The 26,932-nt window shown below is 41.6% G+C and overlaps 1 protein-coding gene across 12 annotated transcripts in view; it reads left to right on the top strand.

Annotated features, from left to right (window-relative positions):
* LOC122550811 (periostin-like) overlaps positions 1-26,932 on the top strand; it is a 114,879-nt gene that overhangs the window by 72,789 nt on the left and 15,158 nt on the right. For all 12 annotated transcript variants that reach the window (XM_043692103.1, XM_043692108.1, XM_043692105.1 and 9 more), the window contains exons 11-16: positions 1,301-1,437; positions 2,543-2,673; positions 5,199-5,329; positions 6,163-6,265; positions 11,537-11,604; positions 17,781-17,826. In XM_043692103.1, the coding sequence (XP_043548038.1) occupies positions 1,301-1,437; positions 2,543-2,673; positions 5,199-5,329; positions 6,163-6,265; positions 11,537-11,604; positions 17,781-17,826 (616 nt within the window). The remainder of the gene's footprint in view (positions 1-1,300; positions 1,438-2,542; positions 2,674-5,198; positions 5,330-6,162; positions 6,266-11,536; positions 11,605-17,780; positions 17,827-26,932) is intronic.

Raw genomic sequence — 26,932 nt, 5'->3', positions numbered from 1 at the left:
CGTCTGCAATGGGATACAGACAGGGGGAGGGTCAGATCGTCTGCAATGAGATACAGACAGGGGAGGGCAGATCGTCGGTAATGGGATACAGACAGTGGGAGGGCAGAGCGTCTGCAATGGAATACAGACAGGGGGAGGGCAGGTCGTCTGCAATGGGATACAGGAGAAAGTGAGGTCGCCTTCCTGACCTGCAGTCTTCTTCTTGACCTCTCCGCCTCCATCCTACTCCGACCTATCACCCTCACCTTGACCTCTTTCCACCTATCACATTTCCAACTCCCCTCCTCCAAGTCCCTCCTCCCTACCTTTTATCTTCTCCTGCTGAACACACTCTGCTCATTCCTGAAGAAGGGCCTGTGCCCGAAACGTCGAATCTCCTGTTCCCTGGATGCTGCCTGACCTGCTGTGCTGTTCCAGCAATAAAGTTTCAACTGGGTGGGATACTCTAAGGGTTGGTGTGGACTTGCTGGGCCAAATGGCCTGATTCCATGCTGTAGGGAATCTATGAAATGTGCAATGAATAATCACGTCCTGACTCACTAAAGCCTGTCCATGAATGCTCCCGCTTGCTGATGAGATGACTGCAACTCCAACAGTGCTCAAGTTTGATACCATTTAGGACAAAGCAGCCCACTTGATTAGCACCATCCCTACAATATAAACCCTCACTACCACTGATGCAGCAGTGTGTACTGTCTACAAGGTGCACTGCAGAAATTGGGTCCTTTGATGGCACTTTCCAAATCCATTACTACTACCATCTAGAAAGACAAAGGTAGCAGATAAATGGGAATGCCATCAACTGCAAGCTCAGCTCCAAGTCACTCACCATCCTGACTTGGAAGTATACCACGTTCCTTTAGTGTCACTGGGTCAAACTCCTCTAACTCGCTCCCTGACAATATTATCAGTCAATCTACAGCTCGTGGACTGCAGCAATTGAAAAAGGCACTCACCCCCCCCATTCTCAGGGGCAACAAGAGGTTGGCAATAATGCTGGCCACTGACACCTATGTTCTACGAATATGTTTTTAAAAAAATATTTATATGATCTAGAAATTGTATAGTTTCTACCTTCTTACAATTTCTAATTTCTCTTTCTTGCTTCCCCATAATGAAACCTGTATTCACTCACAGCAATTAGCAATAAGCCTTGAAAAATGTTAAGTCCTGTCCCACTCCCCCCGCCCCCCCATCTGAGAAGCAAAGAATAAACAATGAGATTTACTGCAATAATTACCCACAATGCTGTTCCAATGGTCTGAGTTTTGAAATGAGTTTGTACTGGTTTTTCTGGCAGGCAGTTTGCATTGAGAACTCCTGTATGATCAGAGGAAGCAAGGAAGGAAGAAACGGTGTCATTCACCAAATCAGAAAGGTCATTCTTCCTGCGGAGAAGTCTCTGCTGCAAATTCTGAGGGAAGATCCTCGCTTTAGGTAAGTACGAAGATGTTCTAGCTATTGGGATTTAAGAGAAATTATTTTATCAGAACCAGCAGGTCAATTGCCATTTTCACCAATGTTTATATCAGTGAACATAGCAAGAGAAGCGTACTCAATGTTCACAGATACAGCAGTATATTTTCCTTCTGGCAGAATATACCACGTTACTCACCCATTTCTGGGAGGGAAGTATTTGGAGCCATTTTGAGGCCCAGGCCTTATTTAAGTAGAACCATGACTAGTTGGCTATCAACTGGGTATCCTGATGCAGTGGTAAGAATGTAGTTACATTACTGCACTTGTAATCCAAAGCCCTGAACATCTCACCTAAATATACAGGTTCAGACCCTCTCCACGGCAGCTAGGTAATTTATGTTTAATGAAAGAAATAACATCTGAAATATGAAGCTTCAGTAGTGGTGACCCGATTTCCATAAAAACCCAGCAGGTATTCTAATATATTTTAGAAAAGAAAGTCAGACATCTTTGCCTGGTTTGGTCTGTATTTGATTCCAGATTCACTTGCCCATTGAGATGGCCTAGCAAGCCACTCAATTTTCAAGAGGTGTCTTACCATCTTCTCAAGGGGGTTTATGATTGAACGGTAAGTGCTGGCCTTATCAGTGATACCCATGTTCAGCAAATGAATAAACAAATACTTGCTGGATTTGAGTTGGCCTAAAATTAGTTGCATTTGAGTTTGCGGGGTAACTGTGAGGGAGGGAGATTGTTCCTCATTTCATGCCCATCACAGTGAGACTGTAGTCCATACCGATGAATCCTGTAGTAGCCTGTGAAGGCATGGAACCAGAAGAAATATATTCACTGACTTTACAGAGCAAGAGAGCAACGTGGGTGCAAACACTGACTCTCATCAAAATGTTGAATGGATATAAAAACTTATTGAAGTGAATTCTGACTGGACTGAAGTGGAAGGACACAGAAGGCTGTTAATGCAGAAAATGTTTGTAACCTTAAAAAGAATCTTGATACTAAAGCCAGCCGAAAGGGACGGCATCCTTTTCCCCATTATATTCTTCTGCCGATGTTTCTCTTGTCAAGGAACTTTCACTAATGTTACAATTACTTTTCTTATCAGCATATTCCTGACTCTGGCAGAATCTGCAGGTCTGACAGAACTGCTTACGGAAGAAGGAGACTGGACTTTATTCGTTCCAACCAATGACGTGTTTGAAAGCCTTTCATCAGATGACCTAAAAGAATTGACAAGTAAGAAATTGAAGCTTTAAAAACCCAACTGTAAGTTTAACAGTTTTAAATAAAGGATCTAAATATAAAGTTTTATTTTATAGACCTAAACTAGGTGTCTTAATAATTGATCAATTCAGAGGTCCTACATGAACAATGAGGCTGTCACTAAAGTGTTTATGGCTTTTTTTTTATCAGATGGTTCTGATACTGTCTTGAAATGTGCACAAATCTAATTTTGGTATTGAAATGAGAAGCCAGCCCTTATGTCAGTCAAAGATTCTGAAGTTTATATTCTTCAATCTTTAAATTTGCAACATGGAGATCTTCACCATCTTAACTAGTGGGTCCTTAAAAGGAAGGCTGAGAGCTCCTCAAGGAAAAAAGTTTCAAAACCTTTTCAACATTGTGTTTTATGGATTCTAAGGAAGTAGATGTGCCCTTCCTTGCTTCATAAGCTCAATGTAGGCAAATAACAGCTCACCCTCTTTCCCCTCAATGATTGCTCCCCATATCTCTGGTTTGTTATGCAGCATGGTTTGAGTGGTGTCTGCAGTTTTTGATTGTGGTTTTTTTTTACTTCAGTCCATAGATGGCCAGACAGTCTAGAATTGCAATGAATTTGGAGCACTCTCGGATTTTTATTCTCACGTTCTTTTATTTTTAACAGCTTTGTTAAAATGAAAACACATAGTAAGATTGCTTTGTATATATTTAACTTGCAGTGTGTCACTAAATTGATACCTTGCTTTAATTGATCATGTCAATGGTCTGTGTTTTAATCCAGTGAATTCATTCATTAACATAGCTTTATAGGCAGTTCCCTAACTCCAGTGCGAAAGGAGAATCACGTTGTTAAAGGGATATAAGAGTGAAACTCCACTTAGCTACTTTCTTGAATAGCCACAAACGATCCAATACAGCTAATTTTGAAAAAGAAAGTAGGACAGTCTATTGGACTGAATTTATCCTCTGGCCAGAAGCAAAATACATATTTATTCATTCATTTTGATGTACTGCCCAACATTCTTCCCTCAACTTAAAACAGATTTCATGCTAATTCATTTGTCCTTTGTATGGAAACAGGTGGTTGCATATAGCTACATTACACAAGTGACTTCATTGCAAAGACATTTGTTTATGATAAGGAGCTGCTTAACGCAAGTGCTTGTAGTTTCACGCATTTCTCACAGTACACTGGCATCTTTAGAACTCCAAGAGTGTTATTGATTCAGGTGTGGAAAAAACATTAGGGGGCCATTTTATTTGCCTACCTCCACATTCATGCAGAAAAAGAAAGGTGGATTTGTATGGAAATTGTGAAACAAAATTTTCCGACTGTTGGCTGTGTCCAAGCATGCCTTAAAATAACACCTCGATTTCCAATCTAAAACAGAAGGGACCCTTACATTTAGTGATAAAATGAGGATCCTTTATCTGCTTCCTAGGATTGCCTGCATTTCTTCCAATAATTGTAGCTGGGCATCTCAAGAAGCTTTGCAAATTGAATTTACTGGAGTTGCCCACTAGATATTTATTACATTCTCTATATTAAATATTAAAGCTAGTCCATTCAAGTCCAAGTACATTTTTAAAAACACGGTAAATAATAATTATAGTCAAATTATCTGTGACACTGAAAACATTGTAGAATTGTAGAATTGCTGAAATGTAAAAAGGAGATATTTATTTTACTTATTTCTCTATTTTTGTCTGAATCCCATTCCTCTTTCCCTCTTTATTTCACTTTCTATACATGACAGGTATTTAATTAAATATTCTAACTTACATGTCAAGATTTAGACTCCATGGTGCTTATTAAGAATTCTACAGTCTAATTGATTAAGTTGCTGGTCTTGCTTACCTTGCTTCCAGACACTGTAGAGAGCACCTCACTAATATGGATTTCTAATTACCATAATACCATCTAGGAGCCTGTGTGAGGCGTAAATGTGATGAACAATCAACACCATCCATTTAGCACTGACAGCTCAAATAGCAAGACCTGCTCACTGTGTGTCCACCAGCAACAACAATATCTTTTACTTAAATAATGGCCTTTTCCTGGTAAAACATTCCAATGCATGTACAGCAAGGCAGAGAACAAGTCATTTGGGCAGACTATCATAGCTTGGTCAGAGAAGTAGACCTTAAAGATTGCCTGAAAGGAGAGAAAAGAGATGGAGAATTTTAAGGAGCTGATTCCACAATTTTGAATCTTGGAAGCTGAATGCACGGTCGTGCAAGGAAGAAGTGCAAAAAGTTTTCAACATTGTAGCATTGAAGGAGATTTCAGTAATTGGGAGGTGTGAGCCACAGACTGATTTGTAAATAAGGATGAAAATTTTAAAAAGCAGGCTTTGCTTATATGTGAGCCAAAGAATTCAGTAAACACAGGGGCATTGGATGAGCAGGACATGGTGCAAGTTAGGAAGTGGACAGTAAGGTTTTGGTCCTCAATCCTTAGGTTTCCCTGTTTCCAATTCATACAACCTCTGGCATTTATTTCTAGACAAAATCAGAAACAATTTGCATCTATCTTACAGGTGATAAAAATGCTCTCAGACATATCCTTCTGTACCACCTCCTCAAAGGCATTTATGTTGGAGGTGGTATTGAGTATGGAGTCACCAATGTGCTGAAATCATACCAAGGCAGCAGACTTATGGTAAAACTGGTGAGTTGTTTTGACTATAAATGTAATTTTTAGCTTAGTGTACCTAAAACTGGAATGCTGCACAGCAATATGTTCCAAACCTTATTACACATTTAAGAAAGTAGCTGACTAAAATCTCATCTGATAAAATTGCAGCCAGAATTCTGTCATGCAGGGGAAATTCTAGCAAGTTAAGTATTTTTACTGGAATCAGTGATAATACATTAATCAATTGATCATATGTCCTTAATTCAAGGAATAGCTAAACTTTTTAGTACATTGTTACAGTCACCCCATACCTTGATCTATTTCATGTCCTTCAGTAGTTTCATACAAAGCTGAAATCATTTAGTACACTGCAGTTTTACGAGTGTGTTATGGTGTTTTGTGTTTCATTATTCACACGTGAGCCTTAACACTAAATGTCAGCAGTCTTTATAACATAGTGAGAAAGGGAAGGTAGAAATTTGTAATCAAGTTCCCCTCAACCATCACCCCGCCACCTTCCCAAACTTTGTCTACCTCTATTTATAACAGGAGTTGTTGATGGAGAACTCCTGAGCTATTTGTTTCCCCACGACGTGTGAGGTACTGTGGGCACTTGTGGCAGTCATCTGGCTGAGATCAACTAATTGAACACAAACAGTGGATTGTGCTGAGGCCTGTGTTGTTTGTTGGACTTAGCCGATTGAGTAATGGGTAAACTTAATGAACCATTAGAGGAAGTTCACATAGCTTTAAACACAAAACTAAAGAAAGTCATCATTCACAAGTTAAAGGTACATGGGTGATTTATTGTAATGAAACACATTATTGATAAAAGCACTTAAGTCATCAATCTTCTTTGCTTTTAGGCAAACAACACAATGTTAGTAAATAACGTGAAGTCCACAGAATCTGATCTCATGGCAAACAATGGTGTTATTCATGTGGTTAACTCTTTACTCTTTCCAAAAGGTAAGATTTCTGTTTTTTCAATAATGGTTAGTTGAACCTTTTCCAGTGTCTCAATTAGAGAAATCTAAGGGAATTCATTGCTAAATGGATCTTTTCAAACTGTCTACTACATGTTAAGCTGTTTGTGTGTTTCAGAACAGTAGCAAAACTGCTTTGGAAATTTCCTTGTTTGCCATAATGTTAGTTGTAATGACAACAAACCACTCCCAATCTTGTATGGCTTAGCTGGGATTTGCTTTTATCACCTGGAAAATTAGTGCAGCAACTTTGGAAATGCTCAGTGTTAATATCTCATCTCCATATGGTGAAGTTTCTCAAAAATTGGAATTTTAGTCTCGCAGCAAGTCTTCCAGTTATAAGACAGAAGGCAGGGGAAGCTCTAACATAGACATCTGTCAGACCCAGGGCTTCATTTTTACAGGATCCAGGCAACTAGCTAGTTGCCAATGTGAAAGGCCCCCAGGAGCTATTGAACAATTGGAATGCGATCAGGTCGAAAATCTTAGCAATGTCACTGGAAATGGTGCTCATAGCTAGGATTATACCTGACTGAAGAAGATACAGTGGAAACCCTCCCAGCAATCTGCTGGTGTTTGAGACATCATGCTCAGTTGGGTGAGCCATGATGATGCTGAAAATGTGTTGCTGGAACAGCGCAGCAGGTCAGGCAGCATCCAGGGAACAGGAGAATCGACGTTTCCTGAAGAAGGGCTTATGCCCGAAACGTCGATTCTCCTGTTCCCTGGATGCTGCCTGACCTGCTGCGCTGTTCCAACAACACATTTTCAGCATCATCATTTTCAGCTCTGATCTCCAGCATCTGCAGACCTCACTTTCTCCTGAACCATGATGATGACTGGAGGGAACAGGATTGATGATGGCACGTGCTGCACTGCCCATGGGCCATTAGATACACTCCCTCCAAACATATATGAAGCATTTACATAGAGAAAAAAAATACAGCGCAGTACAGGCCCTTTGGCCCTCGATGTTGCGCCGATCCAAGCCCACCTAACCTACACTAGCCCACTATCCTCCATATGCCTATCCAATGCCCGTTTAAATGCCCATAAAGAGGGAGAGTCCACCACTGCTATTGGCAGGGCATTCCATGAACTCGCGACTCGCCGAGTAAAGAATCTACCCCTAACATCTGTTCTATACCTACCACCCCTTAATTTAAAGCTATGCCCCCTCGTAATAGCTGACTTCATACGTGGAAAAAGGTTTATATATTTTAGGTTGGTGACTTTCTTAAGAACTGAAAGAAGTTAGAAACGTAATTGCTAATAATGAGATTCTGAGCCAGGAAAAGGTGGGTGGAAAAGAATAATGGGAAAGGCCTGTGAAAGGGCAAGAATGATTAAATGATTAGAAGAATGATAGTGCAAGATAATAGCAGGTGGTCATGGCAGAAATGGAGTGCTGTAATTTCAGAGGGCAATAGATTGGTTAGGAGTTGTTGAGTAGAGAAATTGAAGCAGCAATTCCATTCCAGTGACTCCCAATGCAAAGATCTAGAAAAGATATGAGGCCAGATCATGGAGCCCATAAACAGAAATGCGACATATACAATCATGAATTTGAATAGAAGTAAGATATAATTCTACTTCCTTTGCTTATAACTTTGGCTATTATTTGTTCCTTGAAAAAAATGGTACAAATTCCTACAAGGGAATGCAATCAAATGGAATTTGACCTGTTTAGTTACCTTATAACATCAGTTCTGCTCACAATTCATGCTGTTAAGGAGGTATCTCTAAAGACAATCTTTATTCTTGAAATCATTATTAAAATTTTGAACTCATGATTTCATGCAGTTTATATGTTGTTCACAGGAATGATACAACAAGTAGAGTGTTACTCTCCGACCACTGTGCCTGATGTACTGCAGTGTTAGGTCACGATGTCCCAGTTATAACATTTTCCCCTCTCTCTCTCTATAATCATGAAATATAAAACCATAATGTCAAGAGATGACTGAAATGCCAAAAGTGGTACTGATATTTATTTTCTTACTGGATTTAGTATGCCACCAAGCACCCTTCCACCAAACTTCAGAAGGTCAGCAAACTGTCATAAATAACAAGGTCAACTTGTGTGGGGTCATTGAAAACAGGTCACATGCACAGAACACTGTAAACTCTTCTTACAGCCTTAAATTACAACCATGCATTGATGGCACGAAAGCACCAAATGTGTTCTAAACCAGCAAGCCAGTTAATGAAGGATAAAACTGGAACTAAAGTTTACTTGTATTGCACATATTTACAGAATTAAACAGTACAAGCACACACCCCTCACATAACCATACTAAAATTTCCTTCAATGTCTCTTAACGTATGCTTAAACATATGCTCTTAAATATGTTCCCCATCTGCATACAAGTAATCAGCATTCATGTGATATAAACAGAAGTTTTATTTCTCTTTAAATAAAAAAAAGCGTTAATATACACAACTATCATCGTAAAAAAGTGAAAGCAAAATAACTTCTATATTCTATGCAGAGAATTTCATTATGAGACACCATTCTTCTAAGCACCCTAATAGCTTCCTCGTATGAGCATTTCATTTTGTAAAACAATTGGACTTTTGAAAACATATGTCAATCATTGAGTTTTTTAGATTTCATTTCCATTCAGATTTGTTCTAAGCCATCAAGGTCATAATGCTTAGCATTTTCCATACAGTGCTCATTATCTCACAATAAAAATTAACCATATAACATATATTATGTTATGGTCAAATTTTAGCTGTCAACTTTTATTTGCTCATAATCACTATATTTGTATGTGGGGTTGTGTCTATTTTATTATCCCCAACATGGTTGACTTGATGTTGATAACCCAGCAGCAAGATTTTGCATATTTAAAAATGAAGAAGGTTAATTTATTTCCCATTCACTTGTCCTGGAGGCATAACAAAAATGTGTTGACTCATCCACTTGACTCACCAACACTATTAAACACACAAAATTAGATACAGATTAAGATAAAGCTGTTATAATTAAAAATGGGATTTAACTCAGCCTCTATTTCTGTGCAGATCTTGTTTCTTAATTGATGTTTTGATTGCAGTGAAGATCTTGAGAAACAAATGTCTCTGTGGCTGCAAAAGTTATTGTAGTTGATCTGCCCCAAGGGTAGATTTCTCAAGTGAACTTGAAGGTGGAATAGGTCTTCACGCTTCATCTTTACATAGGCCGCCCTCTTCCCTTTAACAAGGGATTCCAATTCCTTATTAAACCACGGCTCCCTCACACGACCCTTTCCTCCCTGCCTGGCAGGTACATACTTATCAAGGACACTCAATAGTTGCTCCTTGAACAAGCTCCACATATCAATTGTGCCCATGCCTTGAAGCCTACTTTTCCAAGCCACGCATCCTAAGTCGTGCCTCACCACATCTTAATTTCCCTGCCCCCAGCTATAACTCTTGCCCTGCAGTGCACACTTATCCCTTTCCATCACTAGAGTAAAAGTCACCGAATTGTGGTCACTGTCCCCAAAGTGCTCACCTACCTCCAATTGTAACATCTGGCCTGGTTCGTTACCCATCTGGCCTCACCTCTTGTTGGCCTGTCTACATATTGTGTCAGGAAACCCTCCTGCACACATGGGATAAACACCGACCCATCTAACGAACTCGAGCTATAGCTTTCCCAGTCAATATCTGGAAAGTTAAAGACCCCCATAACAACCACCCTATTACTTTCACTCTTCTCCTGAATCATCCTCGCAATCCTTTCTTCTACGTCTCTAGGACTATTAGGAGGCCTGTAGAAAACTCCTAACAGGGTGACCTCACCTTTCCTATTCCTAACCTCAGCCCAAACTACCTCAGATGGCGAGTCTTCATCCATCGTCCTTTCCACCGCTGTAATACTATCTTTGACAAGCAATGCCACATACCCCTTCTTTTACCCCCACCTCTGACCCTACCTTTGAGATATTTCCATGCAGCCATTTTTCAGAAATCATATTACACAATTGCGTGAATTAAAATATTTCTTTCCTGTTCTCGTTCTATGAAAAAGGAGAATTATCATGCACTGGAGTACTTTGTATAAGCGATTGGCCTATGCAATTTTTATTTTGTATGAGATGACATAACCTTATGGTTATGTTCTGAATTGATGTGGATTAATCCATAATTGTTTAATAAAAAGCAAGGGTCCATCTTTGAATTTTGATGCTGAACAGTGAATATTGGGATCCTAACAAAACAGAGGGGAACCACAATTTCATTTCATCTCAACAATTACAATTTGAGTATAGGACCGTGAAAATCAATCAGGGAATGGGAAGGTGCCTAATAGTTTCCCTGATTCAGTCAAAGGATGCAAAGGCTAATTGTAGATCTCGACTATCACACCAAATTACCAAAGTCCCACAAATCGAACAAACAAAGACATAATATTTTTGTATGGACCAGAACAAACAAAATTGGTCATTGTAATTTTGATAAACTTGTGTTTTTTTTTTATTTTTCTCCAATCAGACAAAAATGTAAACTCAAGATTTATTGTCTGGGCATTATCATTTGAAGATGTTCGTGAGGCTGCTTCTGAAGTATTGTGTGCAATTCTGGTCGCCCTGCTATTGAAAGGGTATTATTAAATTGGAGAGGATTCAGGAAAGATTTACCAGGATGTTGATGGGAATGGAGGGTTTGAGATATATAAAAGGCTGAATAGGTTGGGACGTTTTTCACTGGAGCAAAGGTGTTTGAGGGGCGACCTTATAGAATTTTATAAAATCATGAGGCGCATTGGTAAGGTGAAAAACAAAGGACTTTTCCCTAAGCTTGGGGAGTTCAAAATTGGGTTTTCTTTTTAAGATGAGAGAAGAAAATTTGAAAAGGACATGAGGAGCAGCTTTTTTTTACACACAGGGTGGTTTGTGTGTGGAATGTACTTCCACAGGAAGTGGTAGATGCAGGTACAGTTACAACATTTAAAAGGCATTTGAATAAGAACATGTATAGGAAAGGTTTGGAGGGTCTGGGCCATATGCGGACAGGTGGGACCAGTTTCATTTGGGAACATGGTTGGTGTGGACTCGTTAGACCGAAAAATCTGTTTCCATGCTGTATGACGCTGTGATTCTATGACATAATTCACCAATATGTTTTCTCAACCAAGTATGGTTGTCATTTTTGTCTTAATTATTCATGTAGCTGTTATTAAATATTTGTGATTGAAGTTTTATGAACATTTAACATTCATAATTTAAGGTCATGACTTTAAATTTTGAATCTGTTTCGACAGATCTTCCTGTAGGAACTGATTATCTGTACAGAATTCTTACAAAAATGATCAAGTACATTGAGTTTAAGGTAAGTTAATTTAAAATTGGACCATTGAAAATAATTGAGCCAAGCATTGCATAATACTTTGAATTAGTAATAATAGATATAGCTTAAATAAATGAGATATATTTAACATTTAGATACAAGCAGTAGCGTACAGAAACGGTGGCCAGTTACATTGTGAGCAATTAAGTCACAAGTGTCTTACATTCCTTTGGTCAAGATAATGACTGTATGTCAAAATAACTTTATGTTGACAGAGAATTCTCCTTGCACGAGATGCTTAAATACAATAATTTATGTTTATGATCTTCCAAGCTTGTATTATGAAATATATTTCTGCAATTTTCAGGATAATAGCATTGTGTAACATTACCCAATCAACTGGATTTCACAGAAACAGCAAAACAACAATATATGCAGCTGACCATGGAAATAACAATCAATATAGGCTTAACAATAAATACGGGGTAAATGTCCCCCTATTCCCAGTAGCATGAAGTCAGAGGAATTTCCAGACATCCAGCAGGTTACGTAGTCAATCACATTTGGAGTATTCTTACAGACAGCAAACAAACAAGTTAAAAGCACTGATTATTCTTCATTTTTCAATATAATTTTAAAAAGAGCGGAAGCTAGTTAGGGAAATACCTATGTGTTTAAAGTAGGTAGTGAATATCATGTTTTTTTAATAAAGATAATAATAATTTCACATAATGGTGAAATTTAAACTTTCTGGTAATATAAAATAAGACTTTCAGGGCATTTAAGAATGTTCAGGGATAATTATGAGCTTGGTATGACATTTAAAAACCCAGTTACTCCTCATTTTAATAAGTAATTATTTTTTCGAGGATCTTTGAGCAAATTTTAATTGCATAAAACATTAGGTTCGCATCCATTTAGTGATCTCTACTTGATTGCATTCTGGGGACTTCAAAAGCTCACCCCAAGGAAAAGTGTAAACTCTCTTAACCACATGTTCTGCTGTGCTTGTACTTACACCAGAGGTTACTATGAATTTCACCATTACATCTTTTTGACCTGCAAATCCAGGCCATAGGCTTGCATTTTCCCACTAACCGTGCCTCGTCTTCATGACTTTTAAAAGTTTCTATGATTTATTTAGGACTTCAACCTTGAAATTACACAATCACATAACTGAGAATACTTCTCAAAATAGGTACAAGAGAGAGACTACTCCTAAAGCACGTGGGAGGAGAGGCTTGCAAATTTCAGTGAAAGCAGGCATGGAAAAACATTTTAACAACTGCATAGGTTGTGACAATTGCACAGCAGGTTGAGGGAGTGCCAAGAGAAAATGTGATCTTAGAGTAAAACCTTCTACAATGGGCAAAGTCTAAAATTTGGTTTGAAGGCCAAAAGAGATGGACATGAGGGAGTCTGGAAGGATATAATGCATAAACCATTGAAGCTTTTGGAATGAAGACATCTGAATTTGGGTGACCAACAAATGGTTGATGGCTGTCAGCTGCCAAAGCATTTTCTGGGATTTTAATGTACTGGCCTCAACTAAATTTGACAGACAACTCATGAGGGGTCAAACAGATATTTTAGTAGAGTTTGCAGGATTGAGATTTCAGAGTTGGGTTGGGGGAAGGGGTTAAAATCACAGAGGGTGCATGTTCCAGTGTGATGGGGAGTCAGGATATTTTAGTGGACCTTGAAAGAATGAGAGCTGACAAAAATGAACCGATATTATTTTTTCACAGCCTCTTTTGTTCCATCTTCCATAGCACATAGCAGGCTGTAACAAATTCTGCCCTGAAATGGACATGGAGTTACATTTATGACATAAGATACTGATATACAGGTTAGATTGGACCTGACCCTTGAGGCAATGGATGATTTGGACACCTGATTACGGGCTCCTTTGTAAACAGAGCTAGCTCCATTACACTGCTTAGAAAAATGCAATGTAATGGGAATATAAGGAGCATGACTAGATATTAAAAATAGACGCAAAGACAACGTAATGTTTTGAGACACGGGATGTGCGGGTAAATGAAGGTGATAACATGGATGATGTAGTCGGTATATATTAACTGGAGAGTAAACAAAAATATTTGAACTGTGTGTGGAAAGTTACAACTACATCTATAAAGAGTCAAAAGTCCAAAGAATTCATTAGGAACACCACATAGCAATGGTAAACTTCAGAAAGAGAACATTTGGCCTATTAAGAAGTGAAAAGACTAGTTAGGAAGGAAACTGAAAAGATTTCTCAATAAGCTAGTTATAATTTTATAACTAGGGGGAGCTCTAGGGGGAGCTCTGTCTCACCTCTTTGGGAAAGCCTGCTATATCATTACTATCAACAGGGACTTAAAATGGGCAGCAGCTGACCTTCCCAGGAATCTTATGACCCTGGGGATAGATATCCCTTCCACTTAGAGGCCAATCAGAAGCCAGCACCTCTTCATTGTTCAAGGGAAAGGTTGCTGCTGTTGCAGACATTGCACTGGTCTGAGGCCTAGGATCAACATGGAGAGGAACACAGTTAAGTGATCCCTGGATGAGGGGTTGCTGAGGAGATGAGAAAAGGTAGCCAGAGCAGAGGTAGCAGGTTGCCCTTTTCCGACTCCCAGGTCCCTCAATCAAGCCTGACTACAAAGGACACCCCAGAAATCCAGAAATACCAAGGTTTTCTTACATACGCCTGAGAAGCAAATCAGCAATATACCACTTAATGAAAAACAGTGATGGCAGGTTGGGGCCTGAAAGTGGCTATTATTCAGTATTCACTAAGTTGAACCAGTCAAAATGCCACGGGCTAGAAGGCCAGGACGGAGGTTTTCTATGGCTCCTGATTCCCCAAAGTCTATAGGTCCAAGTGAGGCATGTGATGAACTATCCCCTTTTAACTGGATGAGTGCAGCTCCTACAGCTCTCTCAACATCATCCAAGACAAAGCAGCCTGATTAATTTATCCCAATCCACCACATTCATTGATACACAGTAGCAGCAGTGTGTATCAGTGTGCACTGCAGAAACTTCCCAAGGATCCTCTGACACCACCCTCCTAATAACTTCTACCAACATTAAGGATAAGGGCAGCAGATTCAAGTTCCCTCCGAGCCACTTACCATCTTGACATGGAATTATATCATTGTTCCTTCACTGTCACAGAGTCAAAATGGCTTATATTCCATGAATGAATTTTTTAAAATAGCCTCTTTAGACTCCTCTATATCAAAGAAATCAAATTCTACTGATCCAATCTTCGCTCATAATGAAAATTCACCACTGCTGGCAACATCATTGTGAATCTCCTTTGTATTCAGTCAGATATGATTACTTCCTTCCTGGAATGAGGCAACAAGAACCACATGTAGGACTCTTGTCATTTTCTGTCTAGCATGTTGCATTGTCCTCATATAACCTTTCTGACCCTAGCTCTCAACTAATAAAGGAAATTAGATACATTCTTGACCATCTTATCTGCTTTGAAGAGTGTGGGACTGGAAAAGTTCAATCGGTCAGGCAGCTTCCGAGAAGCAGCAGAATCGACGTTCTGAACATAAGCCCTTCATCAGGAAAGAGTCTTGTGGCCCAAGGGGGCTGATAAATGGGAGGGGGTGTGGCTGGGGGGAAGGTAGCTGGGAATGCAATAGGTAGATGAAGGTGAGGGTGATGGTAATAGGTTGGAAAGGATGGAGTAGCGGTGAGGTGGGAAGGATGATAGGCAGGCAGGACAGTTCAAGAAGGCAGCGCAAAGTGGGAAGGTTGGATCTGGGATAAGGTTGGGGGAGGGGAAATGAAGAAACTGGTGAAATCAACCAATTCCATGTGGTTGGAGGGTCCCAAGGCAGAAGATGAGGCATCCTTCCTTCAGGCATTGGGTGTTTGGGGTTTGGCGATAGAGGAGGCCTAGGACTTGCATGTCCTTGGCGGAGTGGGAGGGGGAGTTAAGTGTTCGGCCACATGGTGGTGGGGTTGTTAAGGCATGTGTTCCAGAGATGTTCTCTGAAATGTTCCGCGAGTTGGTGTCCTGTCTCCCCAGTGTAGAGGAGACCACACCGAGAGCAACAGACACAGCAGATGATGTGCGTGGAAGTACAGGCAAATCTCTTTTGGATGTGGAAGGAACCTTTGGGGCCTTGGACAGAGGTTAGGGAGACGTGTGGGTGCAGATTTTGCACTTCTTACAGTGGCAAGAGAAGGTGCTGGGAGTGGAAGGTGGGTTGTTGGGGTGCATGGACCTAACAAGGGAGCCACGGAGAGAATGGTCTCTCTGGAACACAGATAGTGGAGAGAAGGGAAATATATCGTGGTGGTGGGGTCTGTTTGTAGGTGGTGAAAATGGCAGAGGATGACATGATGTATCCAAAGGTTGGTGGGGTGGAAAGTGAGGACCAGGGAGGTTCTGTCCTTGTTGCGATTGGTGGGGTGGGATTCAAGGACGGAGGTGCGCAAAGTGGAGGAGATACACTGGAGGGCATCATCGACCACATGCAAGTAGAAATTGCTGTCTTTGAAGAAGAAAGCCGTCTCAGATATTCTGTGATAGAATTAATCCTCCTAGGAGCAGATGCAGCGAAGGCTGAGGAATTGGGAATAATTTCTACATTGGAATTGGTCCTCCTGGGAGCAGATGCGACGGAGTCTCTGTGGTATAATTGGTCCTCCTAGGAGCTTTTAGTGCGTGTTTCCCAGAGATATTCTCTGAAACATTCTGCAAGTTGGTGTCCTGTCTCCCCAATGTAGAGGACACCACATCAGGAGCAACGGACACAGTAGATGACGGGGTGGTAGTACAGGTAACTCTCTGTCGGATGTGAAAAGTTCAGTTGGGACCTTGGACGGAGGTGAGGTGGGAGGTGTGGACACAGGTTTTGCACTTTTTGTGGGATCAATGTGGATTTTACCAGTTAACTAATTTCCTCTCCCCCGACCTTATCCTAGATCCAACCTTCCAACTGGGCATTGCTCTCTTGAACTGTCGTACCTATCCATCTTCCTTCCCACCTATCCCCTCCATCCTCCTGTCCGACCCATCACTTTCATCCCCACCTTCATCTACCTATCACATTCCCAGCTACCTTCTCCCCAGCCCCACTCCCCTCCCATTTGTCTTTCAGCCCCTTTGGGCCACAAGCCTCATTTTTGATGAAGAGCTTATGCTCTTCGATTCGTCGATTCTGCTGCTCCTCGGATGCTGCCTGATCTGCTTTGCTTTTCCAGCACCACACGCTTCGAAGCTGATCTCCAGCACCTGCAGTCCTCACTTTCTCCATCTTATCTACCTGTCCTGACACCTTCAGGGGTCTCTCAACATGCAGTCCTGTGGTCATCTACACTTTTCCTCAGAATCCTCTCATTTATTTTATGTTCCATTGTCTTATTTGTTCTTGTCTCACTTTGTTTTTTGGATTGTATTCCAATCACCAGGTTCCTTCCCACCTCACCAATCCATTGACATCTCTTACAGTCTGCAGTTTCTTTCTTACAACCAAGCACATGTCTAAGCCTCGTATCCTCTGAGTACTTCTCAATCATGCCCCTTCAATTGAAGTCTAAATCATCAATATGTACCCCAAGCAAAAAGTAACTTAGCGCTGATCCCCACAGAACCTCTCTGGAAACAGTGGTCCAATCACATTTACAACAGTCCAGTTGACCACGACGCACTCATTCCTGGCACTGAGTCAAATTTGGCTCCAACATGTAACTTTCTCCTGAAGGCCATGTCCATTTGATTTACTGGTCAGTCTGCCATGTGGAACATCTGCTAATGGTCTTGCCAAAATCCTACATCAAGCACATGAATCATCCTTTTTACTTCTTCAAGAATTTCTATCAACTTTAAGAAGTTCTACTGCTGTTCACAATGGGACTTTGCATTTGTTCCCCTAGTTTTTCTAAATTATTTTTCTTTGAAGTAAACATAGATATTGTTGAAGGTGTGTTGTAAAACAATAAAAAATATGAGAATTATACCATCCCACTGTGCAGTGTTCAGTCAAATTCATAAATACAGATTAGCATTTTATGAGTTCTTTACAGGTAAACATTAATTTCTTTCAATAGCTACTGCTCATGACATTATTTTAACCTTTTTACTGCAACCTATTTCGAGGGGATGTAGATGTACAAATTTCTTTTATCGAAGAAGATTAAGTCAGGTAATATATAACACAATGATATAAAATATGTTTTGTTTTATGTTTTTCCTTGGCTAGTACATTCCGGGATACACCTACAAAGAAATCAGATTGCCCATCTTCAGTAAGTTCTTTAACTATTAGCAATATTTTTGAAAGTTTGAAATTGTTAATATTGTTTTTATTGAAATTATCTGTTTAAGATTTGAATGCAAAAATCTATTAGGTTGCTTGAAACAGAGAAAAAAATTGGCAAAATTATAAAATGGGAAGCATCAGAGCATGAAGGTGCCACATGAGAGTTAAGCTGTTGAAAAAAATATGTCATGGTTATCAGCACATGTCTGTCTTCAAGCTGTACTGTGTTATAGCCCGAATATATTCAGTTCCAATTAATCTGGGCGGCCAAGATCAAGGCTCTATGTGTCCCTTAGAAACTTTTTCAGAAGTTGTGATTGCCAGGATTCCCCTACTCGATCTGACCCCACATCAGACAGAATTGTGAACAAAATAATTTCTCAAGCCCATTTATCTTGGTGGTCTCTGAAAATCCCATTGACCATGGTTAAATCCAAGTTGCTGCCAATCTTTGGAGTTGGAAATGTGTTGCTGGAAAAGCGCAGCAGGTCAGGCAGCATCCAGGGAACAGGAGAATCGACGTTTCGGGCATAAGCCCTTCTCATTCCTGAAGAAGGGCTTATGCCCGAAACGTCGATTCTCCTGTTCCCTGGATGCTGCCTGACCTGCTGCGCTTTTCCAGCAACACATTTCCAGTTCTGATCTCCAGCATCTGCAGACCTCACTTTCTCCTCAAAGATGCCAATCTTTGGAGTGCCACTCGACAGTGATGGCCGATGCACCAACTGGAGTAGATGAAGAGTTGGGAAAGGAAGAAATTCCTAGAGGTGCTACAGGTAGCACTACTGTTTATGTTTATACTGTTTACTAACCATAACGTGCTCTGGTGAATCAACTGCTCTTGGACTGGCATGCAATTTGCTTAGAAAATGACAGGGGAAGATGCTATAAACCTTTGTACACATAATCAGTTTGAAAGTTACATGACATGCACTGCCAACAGATGGAAAACAATAAAGCAACCTGGAGTTCAGCAGACTGCAAGATGAATTGGATAGCTGTGTCAAAAGGAAATTATACATCTGAATGGAACAGAATGTGGGAAAGCTAAGACTGGATCTGTCTATCAATTGCTGCAAATTATAATGAAAAACTTAATGGTCTTAATATGAACCTGAATGTACTGAAAGAATCAATGAAGTCTGTTTGTTAGTCTCCCAATTGAATAATTCCGCATAGTTCAGATTTGAGTGTAATGTCCAAATAGAAGTTAATTACTCAGATGTCAGTAACACAATAATCGTTATGGTTATATAATAGTTATGTAACCTGGGTTCCCTACAGTCTTAAGGTAATCAAGCTTGGCTGTTGTAGATGTTGCATTTTCTTAGAATCTCTAGTTATACATTAGTTGCTTCACAACCATCTCTTACATGCCCAGGAGATCTTCCCAGTATCTTTAAAGGACCTTGATCCTTGATATAAATCATTCATTTTACCCAAAATTTAAATTGAAGTGAGGTTCCTTCTCTCAAACTGGTTATGTTAATGGTTTATCTGTTGATGCACTGAGATTAGATTCCCTTCAGTGTGGAAACAGGCCCTTCAGCCCAACAAGTCCACAACGACCCTCCAAACAGTAACCCACCCAGACCCATTTCTCTCTGACTAATACACCTAACAATATGGGCAATTTAGCATGGCCAATTCACCTAACCTGCACACCTCTGGATTGTGGGAGGAAACCAGAGCACATGTAGGAAACCCATACAGACAAGAGGAAATGAGCAAACTCCACACAGACAGTCGCCTGAGGCTGGAATCGTACCCGGGTCCCTCGCGCTGTGAGGCAGCAGTGCTAACCACTGAGCCATCGTGCCCCCCCCAATTGAGCTACTGTGCCGCCCCAAATCTGTTTGATTTCTGACATTATAAAGGCGATGTTATGGACTATTTAGGGTGCTTAACATAACTTTGCAGCTAGTTTGTACGCAAGCTGGAATATTGTCTCCTCCTGGCTAATTATCTCACATCACCGAACTATCCAATTGTTCTTACTTTCCTATTGATCCAACTATTGGCTGGTACAAGTACATACAAATTGGACAGCGACCCCAAAGGTTAATTGTACTGGATGGGTAAGGTGACACAAAGCAAATTCTAGTCTTCTCTCAAGCAGCTTAGCTTTTAAACTCTGCCAATTTGTTTACTTTTCCTTTCCAATCATGTTCATCCCAGCTGTTTCGCCTTCAATTTGCAAACCTACAAATTACAAAGCACCAATTTATTTACCGATAATTTTGTGAATTGTGTGAATTTCATGGGAATTAGAGATATGATGCGGAACCTTTCAAAAGGCTGCGATAAATAGGCAGAGGCTGCCGGTCATGTAGCTGGCTCTCCAGCCGGCGACACACACTGCGAAAATGTATCAAAGTAACAATGACTGTAATGGTCAAAACAAATTGAATGATTAAGAAAGCGTAGGAGGCCATACGAGCCCAGACAGACTGTCCTACATTATATACCACATCCCACCATTTGTGGTCTCCTAAAGTTTTGATTCCTTTCTCAATATCTTTGTTATCCTGTTGCATGTGAACCAAATGTTCTTGCGAGGTAGCTGTACGTTGAAGGATCGACTTCAGACTAATGGACAGAGGGGGGATTGGGTGGCCAAAATGGACCACAGACTTTAGAGTTTCCTCCTGAAGAGGCAGCTCCAACTGTATTTCTGTAACATTGTGCAGGTGAACCGGTAATAACACTTTGCCTCCGACCTTGACTGGTTCAACTGGGTAAAGACAGAACATTGGCATGTTAATTGGGCATAAGGTTTCCCCATGATGCAGATGAGAGGCACTGGTTGTAATACAGTACCTTCCCCTACCCACATAGGCAGTTCTTGCCTGCCCAGGGCTCCACTGGCTTACAGCAACTGTGCAGTTTGGCGAGTGTTCGTCCAGTGTGAAGCCACAGGCCGGGGTGGTATGCTGGTAGACGTCACACCTACACACCCACTCATTTCCAACTTGTCGACAGCACTGTAAGTCTGGGGCTAGCCATGTGCCCTTTTTGTTGATCAGCCATCGAGGATAGTCCCTAAATTCCTTGAAGATGGGTTTGCCGTTGGAATGTTCAATGACTCCTATGGATTCTACCTTATACAATTGCGCAGGAGGGGCTGTGGAGTTCAAGACGATTGGGACTGCCAATAATACTGGGACCTGACTGTCAGCACCCTGAGCGTGAGCTCGAGGGGCGAAAAATGCCAAACCGTGCCGCCTTATCTGCTTATATTCTTCTTCTGTCTTATTGGACCCTAGCCATTTGGCCAAGTGGTGATTCTTAACAAAGGCGGGAATACGATTCGATTCAAGGTCTGATAATCCCTTTTGCAGTAAGGTTAGCACAAAGTTCCCATACATACTGCAGGTGACTGCTTTGGAAATATTCTGCTGTGCGTACTCCTCGTTGTTATCCTCAATGATTTCATTGACCTTGTTGACGATGGACTGCATGGCTGTCACAATTTCTTGGGTGGATAACAATGTTTTGCTCTGTTCATGGATTAAGTCCCCACCTTGGTCATTTAATTTAGTCAGAAGCCCCTTCAGTTGCCTCCGTATGACTTCATCATGTTCCCACATTGATTCAACATCTATACGATTCAGGCCAGCCATACTTGCAGTCGCTCCTATCCCTACCCATTCAGCCAGGTCTCTACGTTTGCGTGGTGCCTTTAGCCCTTCACCCATGTCTGGGTCAGGGCTTCTCCAATCTGTTCTTTGGTTTCTTGCCTGTGAATCCCATACTAATTCCTTCAACATGAGGTGAAACAAATGGAGATAGTTACTATGGCACAATCCATCTGGCAGGGGCAGAGAGCTTAAATTAAAAACAACTGGAACAATTTCAAAGCGGACATCATTATATAAAAATTCTCCTGATTCTATCACTTCTAACCCATTAGTTTGTGGATTAGGTAGGAACATGGGACAAGGAGGATCTAGACTTCTGGCAGCAGTTTTAGCAGGTTTCTTGATGGCCTCTAACCTCACATGAGAGCTGCCATAGGCACTGTCATCATCTGGTTCGCAACGGATGTTACCACTGTGCCTGTTCCAGAACTGGGGCCAGTTTAATGTTTGTATTATTATCAGACGGTTCTTTCCATCAGGTTGTTGGAATATCTTTCCTTTATATGGCACCCCGACATCCCCAACCAGTGGGGCAAACATGCCAAACTGGTCCTGGAACCATCGCCACTGGATTCCCACTGCTGTTCCATTCCCGTTACAGGTGCATTTTATCTGAACACCCTTCCCTTCCTCCACACGAGCACCAATAGTTCGGTTCCTATACAACATTCCTTCCATGTAACCAGGACTGGCTATCTCCCAGTGACAGGTCCACCGTCGACTCAGACGTTCTGTGATCTCTTTTACTCTTTCTTCTTCCCGAGACTGATTGTACTTATACCATTCAACTTGAGGGCCATGCTGGCACCAACCTTTAATCACTGCCGAGTGGCACACCCAAAGCATGCCAAAATCAATGATCAGGCACATCCACCAAATAATCCTGGCCATACCTAAGAAGCAATCAAAAACAGCATCTGGTTACTTGTTAGTTCAAACATACAAGAGATAGTAACTATATCTAACAGGATGCTGGCTAATCACTAATCTCAGCTCCACTTTCTCACCCAAAATCTACCTCCTACATGTTGAAAACTCTGTGTCAGCCTTGTGTACTCAATAGCTACATATCCATAGTCCCTCAGATAGAAAATTCCAAAGATTCACAACCCTCTAAGTGGAGGAATTTCCCTGAATCTCAGATTTGAATTATCAACCACTTCTCCTGAGATCATGCCCCTTAGTTCTCAACTCTCTGTCAGGGGATCAACCTCTCAGCTTCTGGCAAGCTCCTCAGAACCTTAGGAGAAAGTGAGGACTACAGATACTGGAGAGCAGAGTCAAAATATTTGGTGCTGGAAAAACACAACCGGTCCAAGGAGCAGGAGAATCGACGTTTTGAGGATAAACCCTACATCGGGAATGAGCATCGGGAGTGAGCATAGCCCAAGGGGTCTAAGAAATAAATGAGAGCCGGGTGGGGCTGGGCGAAGGTAGCTAGGAATGTGATAGGTGGGTGAAGGTGGGGGACGATGGTGATAGGTCGGAGTGGAGGGTGAACCGAATATATGGGAAGGAAGATGGTCAGGTAGGACAGGTTGGGCTCAATCTGGGGAAGGTGGGACTTGTACAAACAGGACGGTCTTCACTTGAACCAGAGGGGTACTAATATCCTGGCTGGGAAATTTGCTGGTTCTATTCGGGTGGGTTTAAAATAGCTCAGCAGGGGGATGGCAATCTGAGTTATAGTTGCAGTGCACAGGAGGATGAGAGTAGGAAGGACAGGGACAGGATTTCAGGGTCACACCAATGTGCTGGCAGACAGCAAACTGTTTTGAAGTGTGTCTACTTCAACGCCAGAAGTATCCGAAATAAGGTAGGTGAGCTTGCAGCATGGATAGGTACCTGGCACTTCGATGTTGTGGCCATTTCGGAGGCATGGATAGAGTAGAGTGAGGAATGAATGTTGCAGGTTCCAGGGTTTAGATCTTTCATTAAGAACAGGCAAGGCAGTCAAAGAGGGGGAGGCATGGCCTGGTTAGTCAAGGATAGTATAACGGTGGCTGAGAGAACTTTTGACAAGGACTCGTCTACTGAGGTAGTGTGGGCTGAGGTTAGAAACAGGAGAGGAGAGGTCACACTCCGCAAAGTTCCAGGGAGGTGGAAGACAGGATTAGCAACATTATTCTGGAGAGGAGTGAAAGGAACAGGGTGGTCATTATGGGGGACTTTAACATTCCCGAACATTGACTGGAAATGTTATAACTAGTATGTCGGATGGATCAGTTTTTGACCAATGTGTACAGGAGGGTTTCCTGACACAGTATGTAGAAGGGCCGACAAGAGGGGAGGCCACACTGGATCTGGTGCTTGGTAATGAACCAGGCCGGGTGTTTGATTTAGTTGTCAGTGAGCACTTTGGAGAGAGTGACCATAAATCAGTTATGTTTAGTTTAGCAATGGAAAGGGATAGGTACATGCCACAGGTCAAGAGTATTCGATGGGGTAAGGGCAATTATAATGCGATTAGGCAAGAATTAGAATGCATAGAATGGGGTAGCAAAATGCCGGGGATGCAGACAATGGAAATATGGAGCTGGTTTAAGGAACGGATATTACGTGTCCTTGATAGGTATGTCCCTGTCAGGCAGGATAAGGTAAGGGAACCATGGTTTACTACAGAAATTGTATCTCTTGTTAAGCAGAAGAAGGAGGCTTATGTGTTAATGAGGCAAGATGATTCAGATGAGGTGATGGAGAGTTACAGATCAGCTAGGAAGGATTTAAGGACAGAGTTAAGAAGAGCAAAGAGAGGATACGAGCAGTCTTTAGCAAATAGAATAAAGGAGAACCCTAAAGCTTTCTATAGGTATATGAGGAATAAAAGGATGATTAGGGTAGGAATAGGCCAGTCAAAGATAGAAGTGGGAAGTTAAGTGTGGACCCTGTGGAGATAGCAAGCAACAATTTTATTTCAGATAGTCAACATGGTTTCATCAAGGGCAGGTCATGTCTCACAAACCTCATTGAGTTTTTTGAGAAAGTGACCAAACATGTAGATGAGGGTAGGGCAGTTGATGTGGTATACATAGACTTCAGTAAAGCCTTTGATAAGGTTCCACATGCTAGGCTGTTGGAGAAAATGCAGAGGCATGGAATTGAGGGTGATTTAATAGTTTGGATTAGAAACTGGCTTTCTGACAGAAGGCAGCAAGTGCTGGTTGATAGAAAATATTCAGCCTGGAGTCTGGTTACTAGTGGTGTGCTGCAAGGATCTGTTTTTGGACCACTGCTGTTTGTCATTTTCATAAATGAATTAGACGCAAGCATAGGTGGATGGATTAATACATTTGCAGATGACACTAAAGTCAGTGGAGTAGTGGACAGTTTGGAAGAATGTTACAGGTTGCAGGGGGACTTGGATAAACTGCAGAATTGGGCTGAGAGATGGCAAATGGAGTTCAATGCAGATAAATGTGAGGTGATTCACTTTGGGAAGAATAACAGGAAGGCAGAGTACTGGGTCGATGGAAAGATTCTTGGTAGTGTGGATGTGCAGAGGGATCTTGGAGTCCATGTGCATAGATCCCTGAAAGTTGCCACCCAGGTGGATAGTGCTGTTAAGAAGGCATACGGTGTGTTAGGTTTCATTCGGAGAGGGATTGAGTTCCAGAGCCACAATGTCATGCTGCAACTATACAAAACTGTAGTGCAGCCACATTTGGAATATTGTATACAGTTCGGGTCCCCATATTTCTGGAAGGATGTGGAAGCTTTGGAAAAGGTGCAGAGGAGATTTACCAGGATGTTGCCTGGTCCGGAGGGAAGGTCTTATGAGGAAAAGCTGAAAGACTTGGATCTGTTCTCATTGGCAAGAAGAAGGCTAAGAGGGGATTTGATAGAGACATACAAGGTGATCAGAGGATTAGATAGGGTAGATAGTGAAAGTTTTTTTCCTAGGATGATGACAGGGGACATAACTACAAATTGAGGGGTGATCGATTTAAGACAGATGTCAGAGACAGGGTCTTTACACAGAGAGTGGTAAGGGCGTGGAATGTCCTACCTGCTAATGTAGTCAACTCAACCACATTAGGGAGATTTAAACAATCCTTAGGTAAGCACATGGATGATAATGGGATAGTGTAGGGGGACGAGCTGAGAATAGTTCACAGGTTGGCGCAACATCGAGGGCTGAAGGGCCTGTTCTGCACTGTATTGTTCTATGTTCTATGACAGTTCAAGAAGGCGGTGCCAAGTTGGAGGGTGTACTGTCCTACTTGTCCATCTTCTGTCCCATTTATCCGCTCCTCCCTCCACTCCGACCTATCATCATCACGCCTCACCTTCATCCACCTATTGCATTCCTAGCTACCTTCCCACCAGCCCCACCCCACTTCCATTTTTCTCTCAGTACCCTTGGGCAACCCCCACATTCCTGATGAAGAGCTTATGCTTGAAACGTCATCTCTCCTGCTCCTTGGATGCTGCCTGACCGGCTGTGCTTTTCCAGCACCACACTTGTTGTCGCTCAGAACCTTAACCAATTTAACCCCCACATTCCTGATGAAGAGCTTATGCTTGAAACGTCATCTCTCCTGCTCCTTGGATGCTGTGCTTTTCCAGACTCCAGGCTGAATATTTTCCGGCTGTGCTTTTCCAGCACCACACTTGTTGTCGCTCAGAACCTTAACCAATTTCAATGAGATGACTGCTCATCCTTCTATGTTCCAGAGAGCGTAGGCCCAATGTGCTTAACCTCTCATCGTAGGACAATCTTCTCACTGTCTCAAAATCAAATATTTCCTTCCTTAGATGTGGGGACCCAAACTGAACAGGAGTCCAGAGTGGTGTTATTAAAGCATGATACAATTATAGCAAGACTGTATTACTTTTGTACTCCAGCCTGTTCCAATAAATATCACTTTGTAATTTCATTTGTAACATCCTGCTCTACCAGCGTGCTAACTTTTCATGTTTCTTCATGCATCCTTGTCTTGAGAAAAAAGGGGTCAGCATCTTCTGATTCAGGTTTGAGGAAGTTTGAAAGCAATGGACAGCAATAGTGAGATGATGGTCATTAGGGTGAGTTATCTGCCTGCTACTTAATGAAGGGGCATCCTACAAAATATTGAAAAGAAAAATGAAAATAGTAAGGGAATCATTTCCAATAGGCTATGGAAGATCAGAGATGTAACAGTAAGTACATAGAACATAGAACAGTACAGCACAGAACAGGCCCTTCAGCCCACGATGTTGTGCTGACCATTGATCCTCATGTATGTACCCTCATTTCCGTGACCATATGCATGTCCAGCAGTCTCTTAAATGTCCCCAATGATCTTGCTTCCACAACTACTGCTGGCAACGCATTCCATGCTCTCACAACTCTCTGTGTAAAGAACCCGCCTCTGACAGCCCCTCTATACTTTCCTCCAACCAGCTTAAAACTATGACCCCTCGTGTTAGCCATTTCTGCCCTGGGAAATAGTCTCTGGCTATCGACTCTAT

This window comes from Chiloscyllium plagiosum, chromosome 6 (genome assembly GCF_004010195.1).
Source record: "Chiloscyllium plagiosum isolate BGI_BamShark_2017 chromosome 6, ASM401019v2, whole genome shotgun sequence".
Classification (NCBI taxonomy): domain Eukaryota; kingdom Metazoa; phylum Chordata; class Chondrichthyes; order Orectolobiformes; family Hemiscylliidae; genus Chiloscyllium; species Chiloscyllium plagiosum.
The sequence above is the reverse complement of the archived record's forward strand: the minus strand, read 5'-3'. Positions and strand labels throughout refer to the sequence as shown.